At 51.6% G+C, this 18,779-nt stretch overlaps 3 protein-coding genes across 3 annotated transcripts in view; 1 reads left to right on the forward strand and 2 right to left on the reverse strand.

Annotated features, from left to right (window-relative positions):
- The window catches only part of Pdcd11 (programmed cell death 11), a 44,225-nt gene extending 36,268 nt beyond the window's left edge, over positions 1-7,957 (forward strand). The window contains exons 26-36 of the mRNA XM_055591477.1: positions 624-680; positions 968-1,090; positions 2,161-2,283; positions 2,700-2,985; positions 3,131-3,247; positions 3,820-3,969; positions 4,149-4,393; positions 4,999-5,167; positions 5,513-5,666; positions 6,037-6,202; positions 6,738-7,957. Coding sequence (XP_055447452.1) covers positions 624-680; positions 968-1,090; positions 2,161-2,283; positions 2,700-2,985; positions 3,131-3,247; positions 3,820-3,969; positions 4,149-4,393; positions 4,999-5,167; positions 5,513-5,666; positions 6,037-6,202; positions 6,738-6,909 — 1,762 coding nt within the window. The 3' untranslated portion in view covers positions 6,910-7,957. The remainder of the gene's footprint in view (positions 1-623; positions 681-967; positions 1,091-2,160; positions 2,284-2,699; positions 2,986-3,130; positions 3,248-3,819; positions 3,970-4,148; positions 4,394-4,998; positions 5,168-5,512; positions 5,667-6,036; positions 6,203-6,737) is intronic.
- Positions 7,958-8,295: 338 nt separating this feature from the next.
- On the reverse strand, positions 8,296-14,066 carry Calhm2 (calcium homeostasis modulator family member 2). Its single transcript, XM_055591750.1, has 4 exons — positions 13,953-14,066; positions 13,688-13,891; positions 10,961-11,656; positions 8,296-9,203 (listed from the first exon to the last, which is right to left on the reverse strand). The coding sequence occupies exons 1-4, from the start codon at positions 14,064-14,066 to the stop codon at positions 8,787-8,789; spliced, it is 1,431 nt and encodes a 476-aa protein (XP_055447725.1). The 3' UTR covers positions 8,296-8,786.
- A 1,960-nt stretch (positions 14,067-16,026) lies between these two features.
- Positions 16,027-18,779, reverse strand: Calhm1 (calcium homeostasis modulator 1). The gene is made up of 2 exons (XM_055629981.1): positions 18,228-18,779; positions 16,027-16,509 (listed from the first exon to the last, which is right to left on the reverse strand). The coding sequence occupies exons 1-2, from the start codon at positions 18,777-18,779 to the stop codon at positions 16,027-16,029; spliced, it is 1,035 nt and encodes a 344-aa protein (XP_055485956.1).

Here is an 18,779-nt window from a genome sequence, read left to right on the forward strand (position 1 = left end):
TCGGCTTTGAAGACTCTGGTGCTTGTGAAAAGCGGATGTCTCTTATGAGAATGTTTTGCATTGAATATTTTCTACCTCCATCCTCTCTGTTTCTAGTTAGTGAAAAAGGACTATGGATTACAGTTTTACCTGAGCTATTTTGGAGACCAGTGAGAGTCAATCTTGCTTTCCCTCTTCAAATTCTCTCTCTGCTCAGACCTCACTGGTCTGCCTGACAACCCTCACTCAGTTGTTCCTTGGTCGTGTTTTTCTGTGGTTTTGCTGACTCTGGAGATCATAGTTAAGAATTATGTGGGGATGGTCTCATCTCTCAGCTCCTGACAGATTATGTCGCAATAAACTTGTAAGTTGAAGATGCCCGAAGCTGAGAATGCACCAACCGCCTCTAATCACACAAACCCTGGCTGAGCAGCACAGGGCAATGTAGCGCATCCATTCTGTCACCTCATGGTCATGTGACTTGACTGGAGCTCTTCTTGCTGCCCAGCATTGTAAAAATATCCTACTGCATATCACCAACAGACAAAAGAATAGAATTGCTAAAGATTTATTTGAATTTTAAGTTTATGCATCTGTCTCCAGAAATACTGATGTTTGAACATGCCCTCTTGTGCCTATTCCAGATGTTACATCCTGTCTGCAGCACACCGTGTGTTGGCTTTGTCATTACGATCATCCAGGTGAGTGCTGGTGTCGGGGTGAAAAAGGAGAAGAAACAACTCAGAAGACTTAGGGAAAATTACGGTTACCTGTGACAGAACTCTGAGCTTCTTACCTTCTCTTCCTGTCTATTTAAGTGTGTGTGACGGGTTGGGGTTGGGACATTTGACATCCAGGCTCTTGTCTCTATAGACTCAGTCCTCTCGGTACAGAGGCAAAGTCTCCCACAATGTGATTTTTGCAGGTTTTCTGGGGGAAAAGTAGCAGTGGTTATAGGTATGTATGTATAAGCCTTGTGTTCCCTTAGGACAAACAAAGAGACAAAAAGTAAAATAGAAGATCCAGAAATTGACTCCATCCAGGATGTCAAGGAAGGGCAGCTCCTGAGGGGCTACGTGAAATCTGTCCTGGGAAGTGGTGTGCTTGTAAGGTGAGTAGTGTGAGGCACAGAGACCCAGGTGCTTCCCTGGCCTGCCTTCTTGGCTTTGGGCTTGCTGTCTGTGCTGGGGCGCCCCTTCCCCCCCAGCCCCCCGTCAACTAAGAATAGAGGAGAGCTTATATGTTGTCAGTTTTTAAAATTGCAAGTTTTAAATACTTATTTTTATCTTTTTAGTGTTTTGCCTGCATTTTGTATATGTACATCATGTGTGTTCCTGGCGCTGTGGCTAGGAGCCAAATTTGGGTCCTGAAAGAGCAGCCAGTGCTCTTAAACATGGAACAATCTCACCACTCCCAGAATGCCTTTGTTTGTTTGTTTGTTTGTTTTGAGTTATTTCTTATTTGGTGTTTGGAAAATGAATGATATTTTTAGTTTCAAATTCTGGATTTTCTCTGATTTTAGTGTTTGATCATGATTCTTTGTTGTGCCATTGTTTATTTATCTTTCTGTCTATTTATTTACTTATTTAGAGGTCAGGTTCTCATTATGTAGCTTCTGTTGTCCTGTCACTCACTCTATAGACCGGGCTGGTCTGGAACTCACTGAGATCCACATGCCTCTGCCTCCTAGTGCTGATAAAGGGCGTGAACCACCACACCCAGCTTCATGATTCTTCATATGATTAGCACCTGCTCTCCTGTCTCCTCTCTTCTCTGTGTCTGTTTAGCAGTTTGTCATTTAGACATCATGGCGCTATAGTGGATAAAAGCTAACCTGGGGAGTTGGGTGTGCTAGTGCACTGCTTTAATCACAGTACTCCTGAGGCAGAGGCAGAGGATCTCTCAGTTCCAGGCCAGGCAGGGCTATATAGCTCAGTGATGGAGCCCTTGCCTAGCTCGCCTAGGTTGGATTTTCAGAAGCTCAAACCAAATCCGAATTCATAGCTTCATTATACATGATAATTTTTTCAGTTTCCAAGACCATCTTTATCCTCCTGGGTGCTGTGAACAGTGTCTCATACATCCTATCAAAACTTGAGGCCTTGTAAAAGTGGGGACACTGGATGTGGTTGGGGTTGTGTTGTATTTATACCCACAGGACTCTTGTCTGTCTCCTTTCAGCCTTGGGCCTACAGTTATGGGTTTAGCCCAGTACGCCCATGTCTCTCAGTGTAGCCCACCTGAGAAAGAGCTTTATAACAGATACCTCCCTGAGGGAAAGCTGATCACTGCCAAGATCCTAAGGTAGGTGTCTTTTCTCCCTGCCCTTTCTGCCCCTCTTTGTTTGGTGTGAACCAGACCCCTTTCTCTGGGGAGCCCTGCCCGGGGAGGAGTTTTTGAGGTAAACTCGGAACATAAAGGTGTGGGTGGTGATGCATTCATGTGGTGCTCAAATGAGTGAAAACCCTTTATTTGAAGCATTTGACCTCAGCTCCAGCCCTAGCCCAGAGTAAACACGGCCTTAGTTGTTGATGAAGCAGGTCCATCCTGGGTGCTCCCTGACTTTTTCCACTGAGCAGATGAAAGGTGTAAATCCCAGATACTAAGCATCCCAAAACAGGTGGGGCGGGCCTAGACTGCTGATGAGGTGAGCTCTGACAGCCTGTGGTGCCAGTCACCTTCTAGCCTTACTCCTTGCCTTTCTTCTCTTCCTGTATTAGTGTGAACCCCAAGAGGAACCTGATAGAGCTGTCACTCCTTCCCAGCGACACTGGGAAGCCGGATGTGTTTTCTGCCTCCCCAGAACCAGAACAAGAAGTGAGAAAAGGAGGGGCTGAGGAGGACCTAAAAGGAAAAGAAAAGAAGAAAAAGAACCAAAAAAGGAAAAAGAAGAATCAGAAGGAGCAAGAGAAGTCGGAGTTGTCTAGCCAAGAGAAGAAAGAGTCCCAGAAGTCACAGAGGAATGGGCAGGGCAAGCGAGAGCGCCAGGAATCTGCAGATGAGCAGGTAAGTCCCCTTCCAGGGAGGATCATGCCTCTCCTCACCCATAAGAAGTGTTTGAGAAGTGAGCTGCAGCTGCCCAGCCTTCTCTCGGAGGAGGCACCCAGAGGGCGAGGAGAAACTTCGTATCCTACACCCCCAACCATTTCAGGAAAGACTGAGCAAGAGGCCAAAGAAGTCTGGGCCACCGGAAGAGGACGACAGTGGTGTGGAGGTGTACTACCGGGAAGGAGAGGAGGACATGGAGAGGCCAAAGGCACTGCCTGCGGTAAGGGCCACCACTGAATTGGAGCAGAAGGGTTTTCGGGGAGGAGCTCCTTGCCTTCCTCCCACAGCTGCTATCCCAGTCCTATCCTCATTACCTCATTTTCTATAAAACAGTGGGTGATAAAGGGTAGTTACCTCAGCTAGTCTAGCTGCTTGAGGACAGGGTCTGTTAACACTAATAACATGTTTATCAAGAACTGAATGAAAGAGGTGGGCAGATGAAGAGAATGCACAGCCTGCATGAGCCCACGCTCTTCACAAGTGGAAGCTTGGTGCTTGAGTAGAGAGGACTATGAAGTTTCAACCATGAAACAGAGCTTCTTCACTTTTGTCAACCCCTGCCACCTTCTCTGTAGTTCTATTCTAGACCCCTCCTACTATGTGGGTGTGGTGTGGGTGTGCGTGTATGTTTGTGTGCTTGCACGTGTGTTACATTTTATAAGGTCATTGTCTAAGTAATTGATTTAGAAAGAGCATTTTTAAGTCACTCTTGTTCCTTCAATAGCCAGGAGGTTGGGTAGGTACAGGGAACAGCCTGGCCCCTGCTTCCTTCAGTTTTCTGTGATTCTGCAGGGAAAACAGAAAAAGCCCACAGAGGTGCCCCGGCTGCAGCTCTCTTCAGGCTTCATTTGGGATGTGGATCTCGATACTCTGACTCCAGCCTTACCATTCAGAGGAGAGAGCTCAGACAGCGAGGAGGATGAGAAGCCACAGCCAGCCAAGGTATTTCTAAGGCTTTGTTTCTTTGGCAGAGATGCCTCAGTCCCCGACTCCTTTGCCCTCTTCTGGCCTAGGTGCCTTGGAGTTCATGGATTGACCTATGAACCCATGATTTCTACCTTGGATCCCCCCCTGAGTTTGAAGGAACAGATGATTCACTTTTCTTTCTTCCATAACAAAAGAAAAAGGGCAAGAAAGAAAGGGAGCTGGAGAGGCAGAAGGCGGAAAAGGAGCTGTCGCGCATTGAAGAGGCACTCATGGACCCAGGGCGGCAGCCAGAGTCGGCTGATGAATTTGACCGTCTGGTGCTGAGCTCCCCCAACAGCTCCATCCTGTGGCTGCAGTACATGGCTTTCCACCTGCAGGCCACCGAGATTGAGAAGGCCCGGGCTGTAGCTGAGAGGGCCCTGAAGACCATCTCCTTCAGGTGTGGGCTTGGGCTTTCCCACTTCGTTCTGGCTTACAGATCTTCCTGGTAGTAGTAGCCCATGGTCTTTCAGGCTCACACTTGTAAGTGTAGCCACTTGAAGCAGATCACTCATTCATACTTTATGTTCCTCTTCGCTGAAATCACCATGACGACGTTTACAGTCTCTGTGTGCCAGCAAGGTTCCCAGATAAAACAAGCAGAGCAGGGAGAACTCAGCACTTACTCGGTGAAGCCTATTCTCGGCAGAGTGGAGGTAGCTTTCTGAAGCTGGTGTCGAGGGATGACAGTTGATGCTTTGCCTTCTTCACTGTGGGGGAGAGTCAGACCCAAGATTCTGTTACAGTTGAACATAGGCCCACTTTGTAATCTGATGCTTCCTTCCCAGAAAGGGGGGGGGTTGATCAGGGGATCCCCAGACTTGGCAGTAAGATATAGGGGAGCACAGGTTCCCCTTACAGTGAGCTGCAATGGGGGCAAAGGGTTTCAGTATCTGTATTTACTGGTGGGATCGAGGATGTAATTGTTGCCTGGGAGAAAGAAATAGTTCATAGGTATCCAGTGCTGAGTTGATGGAACTTGTGTTCTGCCTACTCCACCTCCAGAGAGGAACAGGAAAAGCTGAATGTGTGGGTGGCACTGCTGAACCTAGAAAACATGTACGGCTCTCAGGAGTCCCTGACTAAGGTCTTCGAGCGAGCTGTGCAATACAATGAGCCCCTCAAGGTTTTCCTGCATCTGGCTGACATCTACACCAAGTCTGAGAAGTTTAAGGTAGGTGTCAGGGCCTAGGGCCAGCAGTCTGTGAGGATCCCACCTTCTGGGTTCCCCATGCTATCACATCCCAGCCTCATAGGCCCTTTTCCTCCTTCTTCCTCTTGCTATGCTCACCTCTGTCTTTATCCAAGGCAGAGGTGAGGATATATGGAGGGATTACTGTGGAAGCCCCAGTATTTTGTGTCACTGCATTGTGCTCTCCTGAAGATCCTCCCAGGCTCCTTAGGCCCCTAGAATTAGGAACTTGGGAGCAGTGAGCCAAGCCTACCCATGAACACAGCCTATCTTTGATATCTCTCTCAAGTGCTACACTTTTCTTGGCTTACTGTGTCTTTCCCACAGGAAGCTGGTGAGCTGTACAACCGAATGCTGAAGCGTTTCCGGCAGGAGAAGGCTGTCTGGATCAAATATGGTGCCTTTGTTTTGAGGAGGAGCCAGGCTGGGGCCAGTCACCGTGTGCTGCAGCGAGCCCTGGAGTGCCTACCCACCAAGGAGCGTAAGTGTTCTTCCTACTTCCTGAGCACACTCAGGACTGGTGCCTGGGAGTGACAGTTGTCATCTTGTTGCTTCTGACTTAGTAAATCTGATGGTGTGCTCATGAAAACCATGATGCATGCTGGGCTCCAAGGATGGAGGAGCAAAAGCAATCAGCCTTTATTCTGTCGTCTATGACCTAAGAATAAGGGGTATCTGGAAGGCTCGTGTACTTGGCTCCAAACCCACAATGTTCTTTTGAGGTTTTGTCTTTGTGTCCTGGATCTTGGCCTAAGAGCAATGAATCGGACTAAGCTTGTCTCTGTAACATACTGTGCTGTGGCGAGGGGTCCTTGGAATTGACTTGGCTCTGACCTGTCCTTTCTCCACAGATGTAGACGTGATTTCCAAATTTGCCCAGCTAGAGTTTCAGCTGGGGGACCCAGAGCGGGCTAAAGCCATTTTTGAGAACACACTAAGCACCTACCCAAAACGCACAGATGTCTGGTCAGTCTACATCGACATGACCATCAAGCATGGCAGCCAGAAAGAAGTCAGGTGAGGGGGACAGCAGACCAGGGCTGACTCCTGCTGGTGTGGGGTAGGAGGGGCTTTGGCTATGTTGATGCTTAGCTGCCCCATGGCAGCCCTAGTTGTCTGACTTGATACTGAAAAACAGTTTGACAGTGGCCCCCTGGTCCATTTGATTTTACCTTCCCAGCCTTTTCTATGGCCTGGAAACCAGGAGACTTGGGATCGCACATGATTCAATTATGGCTGACTCTCACTTTTGTCCCCCACAACCTGCACAGGATAAGGAGGGTTGGAAATGGGTAGATAGAGCAGGGTCCAGAGAGAACAGGAGTCTATTTGAACCTTGCTGTGGGTTGGGCTTCTTTGGTGTGTGCCCATGCCAGTAGCTGTGTCCTCTTTACCATGTAATTTTAGGCAGCCTAAGTCTTCTACGCATGGTAAAGATAAGAAACGGGGTGCTGGATATTAGAGGGACCTAGTACCTGAGAGCAAGTTGGGAGTGTAGCCGGAGTCCTGTGATAGGACCCTGAGGGAATTGCTTCCCTGCTCTCCCTCATAGGGACATCTTTGAACGGGTCATCCATCTGAGCCTGGCCCCTAAGAGGATGAAGTTCTTCTTCAAACGCTACCTGGACTACGAGAAGCAGCACGGCACTGAGAAGGATGTGCAGGCTGTCAAGGCGAAGGCCTTGGAGTACGTGGAGGCCAAGAGCTCAGTGATGGAGGACTAGTAGCCACAGACTCCACTGAGCAGTGGTGGCAGCAGGCTCCTGGATACTGGGAACATTGCCTGGGGACTGTTACGACTGTTTACATGCTGCTTTTTACCGCATGCCTGCAGGCTTGTGATGTTCCAGGAAGGGAGAGAGGGAGGCAGACTCGGCTTACTGCTGCCAAGTTCCCCATCCTGTCAGAATAAAGAATTCTGGGAGGCTTTCCCCTTTAAAAAAAAAAAAAAAAATTCTTTTGAGACAGGGTTCTTACTCTATGGCCCTGACTGGCCTGGAACCTATTGTGTAGACCTGGCTGGTCTTGGACTCAGAAATCCACTGCCTCTGCCTCCCAAGTGCTGGGATTAAAGAGACATGTGCTATCATTTCTTGCTTTTAAAAATATGTTTATATATATTTTTTTAATTTAGGGTGCTACAGATTGAGCCAAGGCCTTAAACATGCTAAGCAAGTGTTCTTTCACTAAACTGTACCCTCGCCATTGAGGTTTTAAAGCTCTTGTTTTGTTTTATATAATATATTATGTCTTCCTTTGCCTTTCCTGGGGTTGCTCAGTATTTTCAGGCAACAGGCTCTTGGGCTTCCAGAAAAAAACAAGCATTCCTCTTTCAGGAGAGTTTGCTGCAGTCTAAGAACAGAAAGGCAAATGACAGCAGATTTTGTGATCAGGATCCCACTTTGTCCCTTGGCAAGCTCTCAGTCCACACCCAAGAGGTGGGTAAGGTATAAGAAAGACTGTACATCCTGTGGTCCTGAGGTCCAGGCATTGTGTCAGCTCAGCCTGTACCATCTGCCCTGTTGTGGAGCCTGGGATGCTGAGATGGGAGGACAGAGGAAGAATCCTGGGAGCAGGGGGACAGGACTGGGACACTGAAGCTACTCAGGACAGCTGAAAAGACTGGTTTATTTGCCTACTCTCCCAGACTCACCATGGCCCAGTCACCCCACCTCCTCAAATCTGGCACAACCTGGCATTCTGAGATGCTAGCACAGACCTTTTTTTTTTGGCTTGGGCCTAACGGAAATTAAAAAGCTTTCTCTGACAGAGCCTAAGATGTTCTCTGAGTTTTCTGTGGGAAATGGCTGGGTTGGATGCCAGGGAGCAGACGAAGGAGGGCATGAGGTTTTAGAGTATGAAGGTAGTTGGTGCAGGGCTGAGAGGGCATGGGCTTTAGTGCTAAGTCTGGCTGCAGGATCTTCTGATGTTTCCAGCTGAGTGTCCCTCTGCAACTCAAGATTGCCAGTCAGCCCTTCGGCAGGGCGTGTGGCACACCTTGCGTTGCTGCCATTTTTCTGGTCCCCCCTCGTCCTCCTCTCACAATGGGCTGAATGCCCTTGTCAATTGTGCAAACACCAGTCTAGGTCTTTAAAGTAAGAAAAGCTTTATCAAAAAGTTTAAATGTATAAAATCAAGCCAGAGGTATACAGTGGAGGCAGCTTCCTACCACACACCAGGAAGCTAGGCGCCCCTATGCAATTAGACACAAATTAACTGCACAAAGTATTCAACGAGCTCCCACAGTGGGCTATACTGTCACCAGGCTCCACCAGCTGATGCTTCTCAGCTTTAGGCCCACCAAAGGTCATCCTTGTCATAGTTAAGGACCAGCTCTAGAAAAATCTTAACCTGTAGATGTGAACCATGCCCACTGGTGGCTGCAGGTGACATGATTTCAGCAAGTCTGGGAAGTCAGTCTCACCACCCCTACCACCCCCCACCCCCAATCTCTGGGCCATGTGGTCCACAGGATCTTTACACTATTAGTTTTCTGTCCCCTTGGTCTGTGCCTGAAAAAAAAAATCACCTGATGCTGAGGTGAGCATGCTGTGAATGTTAGTTTGGGACTAAGCACTTCCACTTGCAAAGAAGCAGGCTTCTAGGAGGTGAGCAGGGCCATCTCCACATTGTCAGGGGCTGTGCCATTACCTGTCAGACCCTGGGCCCACTTGTGCAGGCGGCTGTACAGTGGGAGGCCCTGGTTCTCACGGTACAAATAGACCCCAGTAATAGCGTTCCACTGTGGTCGTGGCTGTGTGCCTTCCACCGGGAACTTGGTGACCAGCTCTTCATCATCCTTGTTGAGAGCCACAAAGCCAAAGAAACGGCGCACGTTGTTGGCAGCCAGCACCCTTGAATGCACCTCTACTGTACGCTGGAACAGCTGGTCCTCGTTGGTGCGGTACTGAGCCCAGTAGGCCTCCTGGCGGTAGCTGAGTGGCGAGCAGTAGTGTTTGAGGCACTTGGTCAGGAACACCAGGATGGCTACCACACCGATGAGCAGCCATCCAAAGAGCTGGGCAGAGAAGAGGCAGGGCTCAGGGAGGGCCCGAGAGCCGCCTGGACCCTGCCTACCCGTGGGGACAGAGAAAAGAGAAACAGATTCTGCTCTGTGGGCAAGCAGGACTTCCTTTTTTCTATTCTTAATCCCCTAGGCCACACACTGCTGTGTGTTCCTTCTGCCTTTTTTATTCTTCAGCCCCAAGGGTGCTCTGTCACTCGACTCCACCAAACCCGTCTCAGGAGCCAGGAGTTGAGCTCGGTGACAGAGCACATGAGAGTCTCCCATCCACAAAAAAACCATTTCAAACTGTGGGTCAGCTCTGATGCCATCTCCAAAGTTTCACAGGCCTCATCCTCTGCTGTTGCTGTTTAAAGAATTATTTTAGATTTTGTACTTTTCAGGGAAGGGGTGCATATGTGTTGGGGATTAAGTATATATGTTGGGGGGTCTGTATCTGTGTGTTGGGGTTGTATAGTGCTGGGGTTATATATATAAATGTCGGGGGGTTGTATATGTGTGTTGGGGCTGTGTATGTGTTGTGGGTTATGTATATATGTAAGTGCAGAGTAGAAGAGGGCATCAGATTGGAGTTACAAGTAGCTGTGACCCACCTGACCTGAGTGCTAGGAACTGACCTGAGTGCTGGGTTCTCTGTAAGAGCAATACTCTGTCTTAACTACCAAGCCATTTCTCCAAACCCCTTCTTTTTCATTGAGACAGTGGTTCAAACTGACCCTTAATTTACTCTGTAGCTAAAAATGACCCTGAACTCCAGACCCTCCTACCTTTACCTTCCTAGTACTGGATTACAGGCAGGAAACAGCACAGACAGCTAGCTTAGGTTCCTTCTTCCCCCCTCTCTTCCTTTTTTGGTGTGCATGAGTATTTTGCCTGCATATGTCTATATACTATGTGTGTGCCTAGTGCCCTCAGGAGGCATCAAGTCCCCTGGAACTGGAATTACAAGTGGTTGTGAGCTACTGTGTGGGTGCTGGGACTTGAACCCAGGTCTTCTGCACTCTTAGCCCCTCAGCCTTCTCTCTAGCCCCTAGCTTAGGTTTTTTATGTTTTCAAGGAAAGAGACCCTTTAGAGTCCCTTGCACTTCTTCCTGTCTCCCTCATCCTCTGCTTCTGAGTTCACATGCAGTTCAGATGGCTGCTTCTGACCATTCTTTTGACCCCTTTCCCCTTGACCAATCTCCAGACAGGATGCAGGGAAGGCCACAGCTAGGCCCAAGCAGTGGTAGCCTGCCTCTTGCTGGCCTGCCTCGCTCGTGTGAAGCTGACTCAGTGCCGGGACAGGAATATGTTCATCCTGGAGTCAACCAGGCTCCACTAGCAACTCAAAGCCCACAACGGGTATTTCTGAGGTGGCCTGCAGGGGCCCATGCCCAGTCAAGCTAGGGTAACGATAAGCTCACTAGGTAGACTGAGAATGGCCCTGGGTGTTCTAGGATGGTTTCTCACTGGGATTCCAGGTGGTACTCCCTTATGCTCAAAACTGTGTCTAAGGCCTGGAAGCGGAGTCTAGTGGCGGAGCACGTTTGGCATTCGTGTGGACTTGGATTCACTTGCCAGCACCCAAAAGCAAGTCACACGTTCTTGCGATGAGTTGACCCTTGCCCACAGGTGGTTCTGCTCTGGTCCCTTAATCTGGAGCTCCCCTGGAGAGGTGCTCATTTTCACACTGGGCCATGCCATGGGGTACCACCCCACCACCTGCCGCTTTGGGAGGGACGAAGAAGGCTGCCCTTCACACAGCTCCTTACCTGGGACTCGTACTTGAGCCTGCGGCTGACCTCATCTCGGAAGCCCGACAGATTGGTGGGGCCCTCTCCGCAAGGGAACCTGGCTAGGATCTCTGTGGCATGATCTGGGGGGAAGCCTTCATCCCCAGCTGTGAGTGAGGAGGGGTCCACAAACTCACTGAGAGCACAGACGTAGGCCTCCCCTCGAAGCAGGGAGATGACAGACCAAGTGACAGGAGCCACAGCGGCACGGCCCAGGATGGAGCTTAGGAGGAGGAAGTTGGGGGCAGCAGAGCAGTTCTTGGCCCTCCGATACTGGCACTCAGCAACCAGGTTCCAAGTGTGGTTGTTGAGGATGACTCCGATGAGGAAGAGCGCCAGCGCAGGCACTCCAATTGCTGTCAGCCCATACAGGTAGTTCCGGGCAGGTGAGCAGGGACAGTGGAAGGCCACCACGGAGAACAGCTCCTGACTGCCCACCGTGCCCAGGGCCACCAGCCCATTGAAAATCATCACATCCTTGCTCTTGAAGAAGAGAGACAGGAAGCGGAAGTTCTCTGCAATCAAGGCCGCCATGGTGACTGGTGCGCTAGGGATGGGTTGCTTAAGAGGAGGCAGAAGAGCACAGAATCGATGGCTTCTGGAGAAACTGGGAAGGCGTGCAGGCAGGAGGACATCGGACGACAGAGCATGGTTATGCCATTTTTTCACAGTTGGCTGAACTGGTGCTTCCTGTGAAACACAGATGACTGATAAATGTTTGTCTCTGAGCACAGGCTGAGGGATGCTGCTGTGGTCAAGCAGGTGGGGCAGGAGGGAGCCCAGGGCCACCACAGAAATGGTGGTAGCCATGGTTGCCTAAGGTCCTGCAGGTGCCAGATGCCCATTCTCACAAGTCTCTGTACGTAGTCCCTGGGATTCCCATGACGTCCTTGTGCCCCTGCCTCCCCCCCAACCTCAGCACAGAGAGGACGTGGCTTCCTGGGGGTGAGCCCCTGGCCAGGACCACATGTGAAGAAATGGCAGGCCTCAGATTCAAGGTCACATCTGCCTGCTCTGAATACTTTAAAATCTTTTTGCCGCTACCTTCTTACCAGGAGGATTAAGAATGGCTGGTGGTGTTAGGCAATATGGGATGAGTTCTCTCTGGAATTCCAGGTGGTAGAAATATGCTAAGTATCTGGGACAATTTGGAGGGTGTGCTATGGGTAACAGCTGTAGGGGCAGTCCTAGTGGACAGGACAGACTGGAGCCCTGGGGCTGGCAAGCCTGGCACAGGATGCCAACATCCTTGGGTGCACAAAACCCTTCCATGTTGAAGACCTCGGGGCTCAACACACTCGGTGTCTTTTCTCCAGACCTCTGTACTCAGCTGTGAGGACAAGTCACTCTGGCCCCTGACCTCTTCCTTAATGTTAGGGGACATTAAGTGATGTTTGATAGTAGTTGAACATCTGAAACGCTTATCCTGTCAGTTCTACTGGCTGAGGATGATTCTCCTGTTGGCAAAGACCAGAAAATCAAGACCTGAAGGGGACAGGGTATCTTGCTGAAGCCAGGCAAATCTGGAGGAGCCAGATTTGAGAATACTTAGAAAGCAGACAAAATTAATTGGAGCCAAATTAGCTCCCCCTGTTCACAACCTCCTTCAGACCGGGCACCCCTCACACCCTCCTATCCAGCAGCCTGCAGAAGCTCTGCTCCTAAAAGCCTAGGCCAGAGACCTCCAGCATCTGCCAGTCTCCGGCTGCCTTGGTGGGATTCAGGCCCACCCTCCCTTGTCAGCCCTCCCCTGACTCTTGACTACAGTAGTGATGGCACTGGGCCAGAAGTGCCCATGGCCTCAGGCTCTTTGGAAGTTTAGCCCTAATTCCCTTCCCTTCCCAGGCTCCACCCACACACCCAGAGAGACAGGCAGGGTGTGGCCCCGTGTCCACCCCCATCAAGGGAATGAAAAAACAAAAATGCTCCGGGCCAGAGGAAGCCTGGAAGTGTAGAGGGGGGGTTAGGCGGTGCAGGGAGGAAGGGAGGGGAGGGGGGAGGGACGCCTGCGCTGCCTTTTTCTGTTTCAGATACACATCCCTTTTCAACTGTTGCTGCCTCTGCCAAGGATACCAGATGGGCGCAGGCGGGGCCATCTGGACCCAGGAGAAGGGAGGAACATTTGACTCCCCAGCTCAGAGCCCAGAGCTCCTGAATAATCCCACAAGGAAGGGACTCCATCCTGTTGGTGGCGAGAAACTGGCTAATGGCAACCCCACCTCTCCCTTTCTTCCTTCTTGGGGGCCAGGCACCCATTAGCTCCTTGTAGTGGCCCTAGGTTCAGTGTTGGGTACAAGATGCCTGATAGCCAGGGTAATTAGCAGAGGCTGGACCAAGCCATCTTCTGAGATGATTATGCCACGAGCCTGTCCCCAAGGAGAGCCAGGAAGCTAGAGAGGGGAGTGGGAGCAACACTTCCTCATCCTCCCAGGGCATCTCTCTCCAGAGAGTCGTGGAGGCTGCCTGGGACCAACCAGCCAGCTCCTTTAACACCTGCACGCCCCAGGGAGGGGCACCTCCTTACCTAGGGGTGGTTGCAGGGATCCGTGGCCTTGGCTTCCTAGTGGAATGACAGCAGTGTGGGACTGCAGACACAGGGACAGGCTCCAGGCTCCAGGCCACAAAGCAGAGTGGCCTCACGGGGGTTCGCTGCTCCTGCACCAGGGGCCGGGCGTTTGAAAGCAACAGAGCTTTGGACCCGGTCACAAAAAGACTTAACTCCGGGCGGCTACAGATGAAGTACAGGCATTTGAAGACAAAGTTAACTCCAGAAAAGGAAAGAAAGAAACGGTGGAACTTTCTCGCCGGCGAATGGAAAAACAGCCTCCTGGCACCAGGCAGAGGAGGGCGGGCTGCTGAGGGGCGGCGCGAGACAGAGGAAGTAAGAGAAGCAGTCTCGGATGCCTCCTCCTGTTCCAGCCCGCCTCTGGGCCCGCTGTGGCTGGTCCTACTGGCCCTGCCTCGACTCTACCTTGTTGCACCCCTCGGGGGCCATCTGGGAAGGTCTAGGCAGGAGCCAGGCAGGGCCCTCCAGGAGCTCTTGCCCAGGCTTGTTCTCCGGGCCAGTTTGAAGAACATCCTCCATGCTTGACACCCACCCGGCAGAAGCTGCTGGAGAGGAAGTGTTCAGGCTTGACGATGATGCTCCAGAATACAAACGGTCAAGACCGGGGTCCCCTCTGCCCTCCCCTCCCTGAGCACCCTGCCTTTGTACCAGCCATTCCCAGAAGAGGCTCATCCCACTGCAGCTGAACAGATACTGCCCCTATCCTCTGTACAGCTGACAAGTGAATGGAGGAATCTGGGGATCCTCCGAGGCTCCTAGGGCAGAGGCTGGTCATAGGCAGAAATTAAAGGGAAGCAGGTTTCTTAAACTGTGCTGCCGGTCCCTAGAGTGGCCGTGAGCTCTTATCTCTGGGAGCTCACAAGCAAGAGAGTCATGAGTCAAGGACACTGACAGGGAGAATGCCAAGATGGACCCAGAGGCTCCTAGGACGAGAGAGATAGCCCTGGGCCATCAGTTCTCTAGGGCTGTGACGGTAGGATTCACACTGAGGGACAAGCTGAACCCTCTTGAATCTGGCTTGTCCCCGTGGCAGGAATGAATGGAGAAAAATCAGAGTTCGTTTGTCCAGGCCTTTCCAGAAAGCAATTTACAGGTTGGGGGGTTGTCTTAGCTCCCAGCACTCTCGTGTTAGAATCCAGGTCTTGGCAAAGCTTTCTCTCACAATTGTTTCTCCAAACACTCCTGTCCCTCCTGTCCCTCCTGTCCCTCCTGTCCCTAGTGGACACCCCCACACCAGTGCACACTTGGTCTGTATTCATCTGGTCCCTTCATTCAGGGCTGGGGTCAAGTTCAACCTCCAATTCCCTGCCACCGTGGCACTGTGATTCCACTTGAGAGTGGAAGGAGGCTGGATGAGGGAAGATGAAAATAGAAGATCAAAGTGAGCTCTGAGAAGGGCAGGGCTGAGGGCTGGAAGATGGGGTTGGGAGATAAGAAGCCTATCTGCATCTCTGTTTCATTTTCTTGGACACGATAGCAGCCAAGAATTCCTGTCCTGTCCTGTCCTGTCCTTTGGTTGGGGTCAGGGAAGGGGAGGAAGCAGCCACAAGCATATTAACCCCACTGGTCCAAGCATCTGCTTTGTGCCATGATGAACCTGTGAGGTAGATGGCCTTCTCCCTATTGCACAAATGAGGAAACTGAGACCCCCAAAATGAGGCACTTCGCAAACAGTAGAATCAGCATTTAACCCACTTTTATCTCACTCTGTAGCCTTTTAACTACTCCCTCTCTTAGGCAACACCCTCATCTTCATCCCACCTCACTGCAGGCTTTCCCAGGGAGCCTTTGAGAAAATAAGAGTTCATCAGCTTTCCTGTCTAGCCCTCACGCCCCATGGATGGTCTACTTTCCTATAATCTGTGTGAGAGTATTAATTTTGTGCTTGGTGTGAGGTAAATATGGAGTCTGTGTCAACAATTGTCTAATGGCCTCATGACACACACCTTGACCTCTCTCATATGATCCTAGGTCATGGCATCTTATCATGTTTCACCCAGGTATGTCACAAAACCCATTCCATTTGGTGCAAGAAACCGGCAGTGATCACCAGAGGGCTGGCTGCTCTCAGTTGCCTGAGCCCGAGCGCAAGAGAAGTCTAGAGGAAGAAGAAATACTGGCCATGGGTTTTGGAAGCCTAAGTGGGGACAGTGAGTCAGGGATGGAATGAGCAGCATCAGGATGAGGCTTGGGAAGGGACTTGGGTACCAGCCACGCTTCCTGGTCCCACCAACCAGATGTGAACACTAGTAATACTGAAACAGCAGGAGATGAGACACAGGACGACACTGCTCCCAGGCTGCCCAGGGCAGCATCTCAGCTCAGGAGGTAAGGTCCTCCAGCTCCGACTTTTCTTTTTAACACCAGCAGGTGACTGTCTGCACTTGTGGTTATAGCTCAGAATTGTTTTCTGTCTACTTTGAGGGGCAAAGGATTTTGGGTTCAGATCTCTGTTCCTGCCTCTGCAGCCAGCTATGGCTCACACTTTGCTGAAATAGGTGGCCACTTCTTTGCGAGGGGGCCGGAGCTCGCTTCCAGCCCAGCCATTGCTCATCAGTGGTGCCTCCTGGCCCAGCCGCAGTGGTGGTTTGCATTTGTGCCAGCTTATAAGTAGCTTGTTCATGGTGCCTTGGTCAGTGATGCCACGAAGCTTCTCCCTCTCTTCCTCCGTCCTGTCAGAGGGACTTTGGGCAGCCTCCGTGGCTGTGGCTGTGGCCAGCACTCCATGTGTGTGACCCAGTTCCAGGTCATGGTTCATGGCTTCAAAGAACTGCTGGATACATACCTTAGCAAAGGCCTTGGCATGCTCTGTGCATGTCTCATCGAATAGCTTACGTTCAATGTCGATGTAGTGGGACCAGTACTTGCTCTTGAGAAAGGCAGCCTGCGTGAAGCAGGGCCTCACAGAGCGCACCACAAATGCCAGCAATGTGGTCAGCAGCACGAAGGACCAGCCCAGTGCCTGTGGGGAGAAGAGGGTGTCAGCAGACCTACCTGTCCAGACCCCTAAAGGAGTTCTTAGGGCCTTGACAGAGGAAGGCAGCCATGGACCAAGGGACCTCTTGGCCTCTATCTCCCTATGTGTAAAATGGCCATATACTCCACCTCGCAGGACTCAGATTCTGGAAACACAGAATGTGCCACTCTGGCAGAGCAATCAGTGGACAGGAATCAACACCATGCCCCATGGAGAGGCCTCGTGGGTATGAATCCTGCCTCCATTTGATCTTTCTGCATCTCCATTTCTTTCCCTACAAGATGGGGCTACTAGCAAGAGCACCTACTTCACAGGAATTTTCTGAGGACTAAGTGAGATGATGATTGTAAGACAGCTTGCATATAGCACTCTCTGTTAGACTTCAGGATGACACCACTCAGGGGCCTGATCTCCCCAGGCCTGGCCACTTTCTTCCTCTAAGCTCCGGGCCTTTCCTTCGGTTCCTAGAACTGACACCAGCTCTGAGTGAGCTCTTTCTCCACCAGGCCCAGCTAGACTCTCACGGAGTTCCAGAGATACCCTGGACAGTCCTCAACCTCTGACAGTTGGCTTTGACGAGTCCTCTGAGAGCAGCTCACCGGACACAGAGCCGGGCGCCCCTCCCTGTCTGTACTTTGGGTCAGACCCTGTCTGCACAGAGAAGAGTTGGGAAAGGTCAAGCACTTGGGGTTAGCGGTGGGTGTGGTGTCACTGTTGCCTAATGGCCGCCATGGGGGGGGAGGGGGAAGAAGATACGGCGCACGTGACTCAGCCAGGGGGCTGCCTCCTGTGTTGCTCACTAAGCCGATTTGGTTACAGAGGGCTTGGGTTGTCTCCTGTTGCAAGTGAGGCTGGAAACCTGATACTTCTTGGACGATTTTTGATTTCTAGATAAAGTCAGTTAATTTCTAAAGTGACTCCGGAATTCCTTCTCTACTGGTCACAGGGGACTTGACTTGTCTACAAGCCAGGCTGCCTATGGCCTCCGGGAGGCATTCGGGTAGGAGTGGGGGCACCTTCCGGCTTACATAGTGTGTCGGTTTAAAGGTCAAGCTGAGCGACCACTGCTCCAGGGCCTAAGGTGATGGAGAGGGGTCCCCAGATAAGGAGGTAATGAGCTTGGCTTGAGCACCCATGGTGGGAGATCCTCAAGCCATTGGGGGGTGACAGAGGCCATGCAGGGAAGAAGCTCCTCCCTCTGGGGGCCAGGGCTCTAAGCTGGTCAGAGCAGTGTGCCTGCTTCTTAGCCCACTGGGGCCCCCGCACTGCCTCCTGCCAGTCTCCCCAGATCACCACTCCAGGGCACGATGCCCAGGTGGTCCTGTAAGTCTTACCCCAACCATCCATCTCCCTCACCCACATGCTCCCGTTCAAGATGCCCAGACCCCCAGCTCCCACTCCTGGAGTGAGCAGGCAGCAGCTGGGGGTATTTGCCAGGGAAATGTACCCAAATGGCTTAGCCACCCACCGGCCTCTCACTACCGCCTGGGCCTGGGAGAGGAAACGGATGCAAATTTCCCAGCCTCTCAACTCTGAGCTCAGGATGGAGGAGGTGGAGAACCATCCACGCTCTCCAGGTGGGCTCTGCGTTGTCTCAGCTAGGATCGAATGCCTCCACCCACAGCCGTCTGAGGGGAAACCCCACTTCGAGGAGGGATCTTCCCACAGAGACCCTGGCCTGTGAGGAGACCCAGCCCCCTCACCTGAGAGATGCAGCGCAAATACCGCACGGCCACCTCTCGGGCCAGCAGCCAGTTCCCGTCATAGATCTCAGGGCAGGGTACCCGAGCCAGCAGGCGAGCAAGCTCTGGAGCAGGCAGGCCAGGCACCAGGCTGCCATTGCCTAGCGTGGCCACCGGCACAGCTGTGCAAAAGGCACAGAGGAAGCACTTGCCATCCAACAGTGTGACAGCCACCCAGATGACAGGCGCGATGAGAGCTCGCTGGGCCATGGAACAGAACATGTAGCGCAGCACGGCTGGGTCCTTGGCCCTGCGACCGGGGGGGCGCTTCCACTCTTCGGCTAGCATGGATATGTTGTTGTTCATGACTAGGCCAAGCAGGAAGAGCACCAGGGGAGGCGTCAGCAGTATGCCCATGCTGTAGGCCACATTGTAGCCAGGCAAGCAGGGGCAGTTGAAGTCAAAGGCAGAATACATCTGGGCACTGGCCAGCGCCATGATGCCGCAAATGCCATTCATGAAGGACTCTTGGTTGGACTGCAGAAACTGGAAGATCATCCGAAACTTGTCCAT

Source organism: Psammomys obesus, unplaced genomic scaffold, assembly GCF_907164565.1.
Source record: "Psammomys obesus unplaced genomic scaffold, mPsaObe1.curated_primary_1811, whole genome shotgun sequence".
NCBI classification, from domain to species: Eukaryota; Metazoa; Chordata; class Mammalia; order Rodentia; family Muridae; genus Psammomys; species Psammomys obesus.

Coding starts and splice junctions, on each gene's coding strand:
- Calhm2 (XM_055591750.1), bottom strand. CDS start 14,066: ATGGAGGATGTTCTTCAAACTGGCCCGGAGAACAAGCCTGGGCAAGAG. Junction 13,892..13,952: donor CCCCCGAGGGGTGCAACAAG/GTAGAGTCGAGG, acceptor GGGCTGGAACAG/GAGGAGGCATCCGAGACTGC. Junction 11,657..13,687: donor GCCCGGAGTTAAGTCTTTTT/GTGACCGGGTCC, acceptor GCACCAGTTCAG/CCAACTGTGAAAAAATGGCA.
- Calhm1 (XM_055629981.1), bottom strand. CDS start 18,779: ATGGACAAGTTTCGGATGATCTTCCAGTTTCTGCAGTCCAACCAAGAG. Junction 16,510..18,227: donor ATTTGCGCTGCATCTCTCAG/GTGAGGGGGCTG, acceptor TTCTCCCCACAG/GCACTGGGCTGGTCCTTCGT.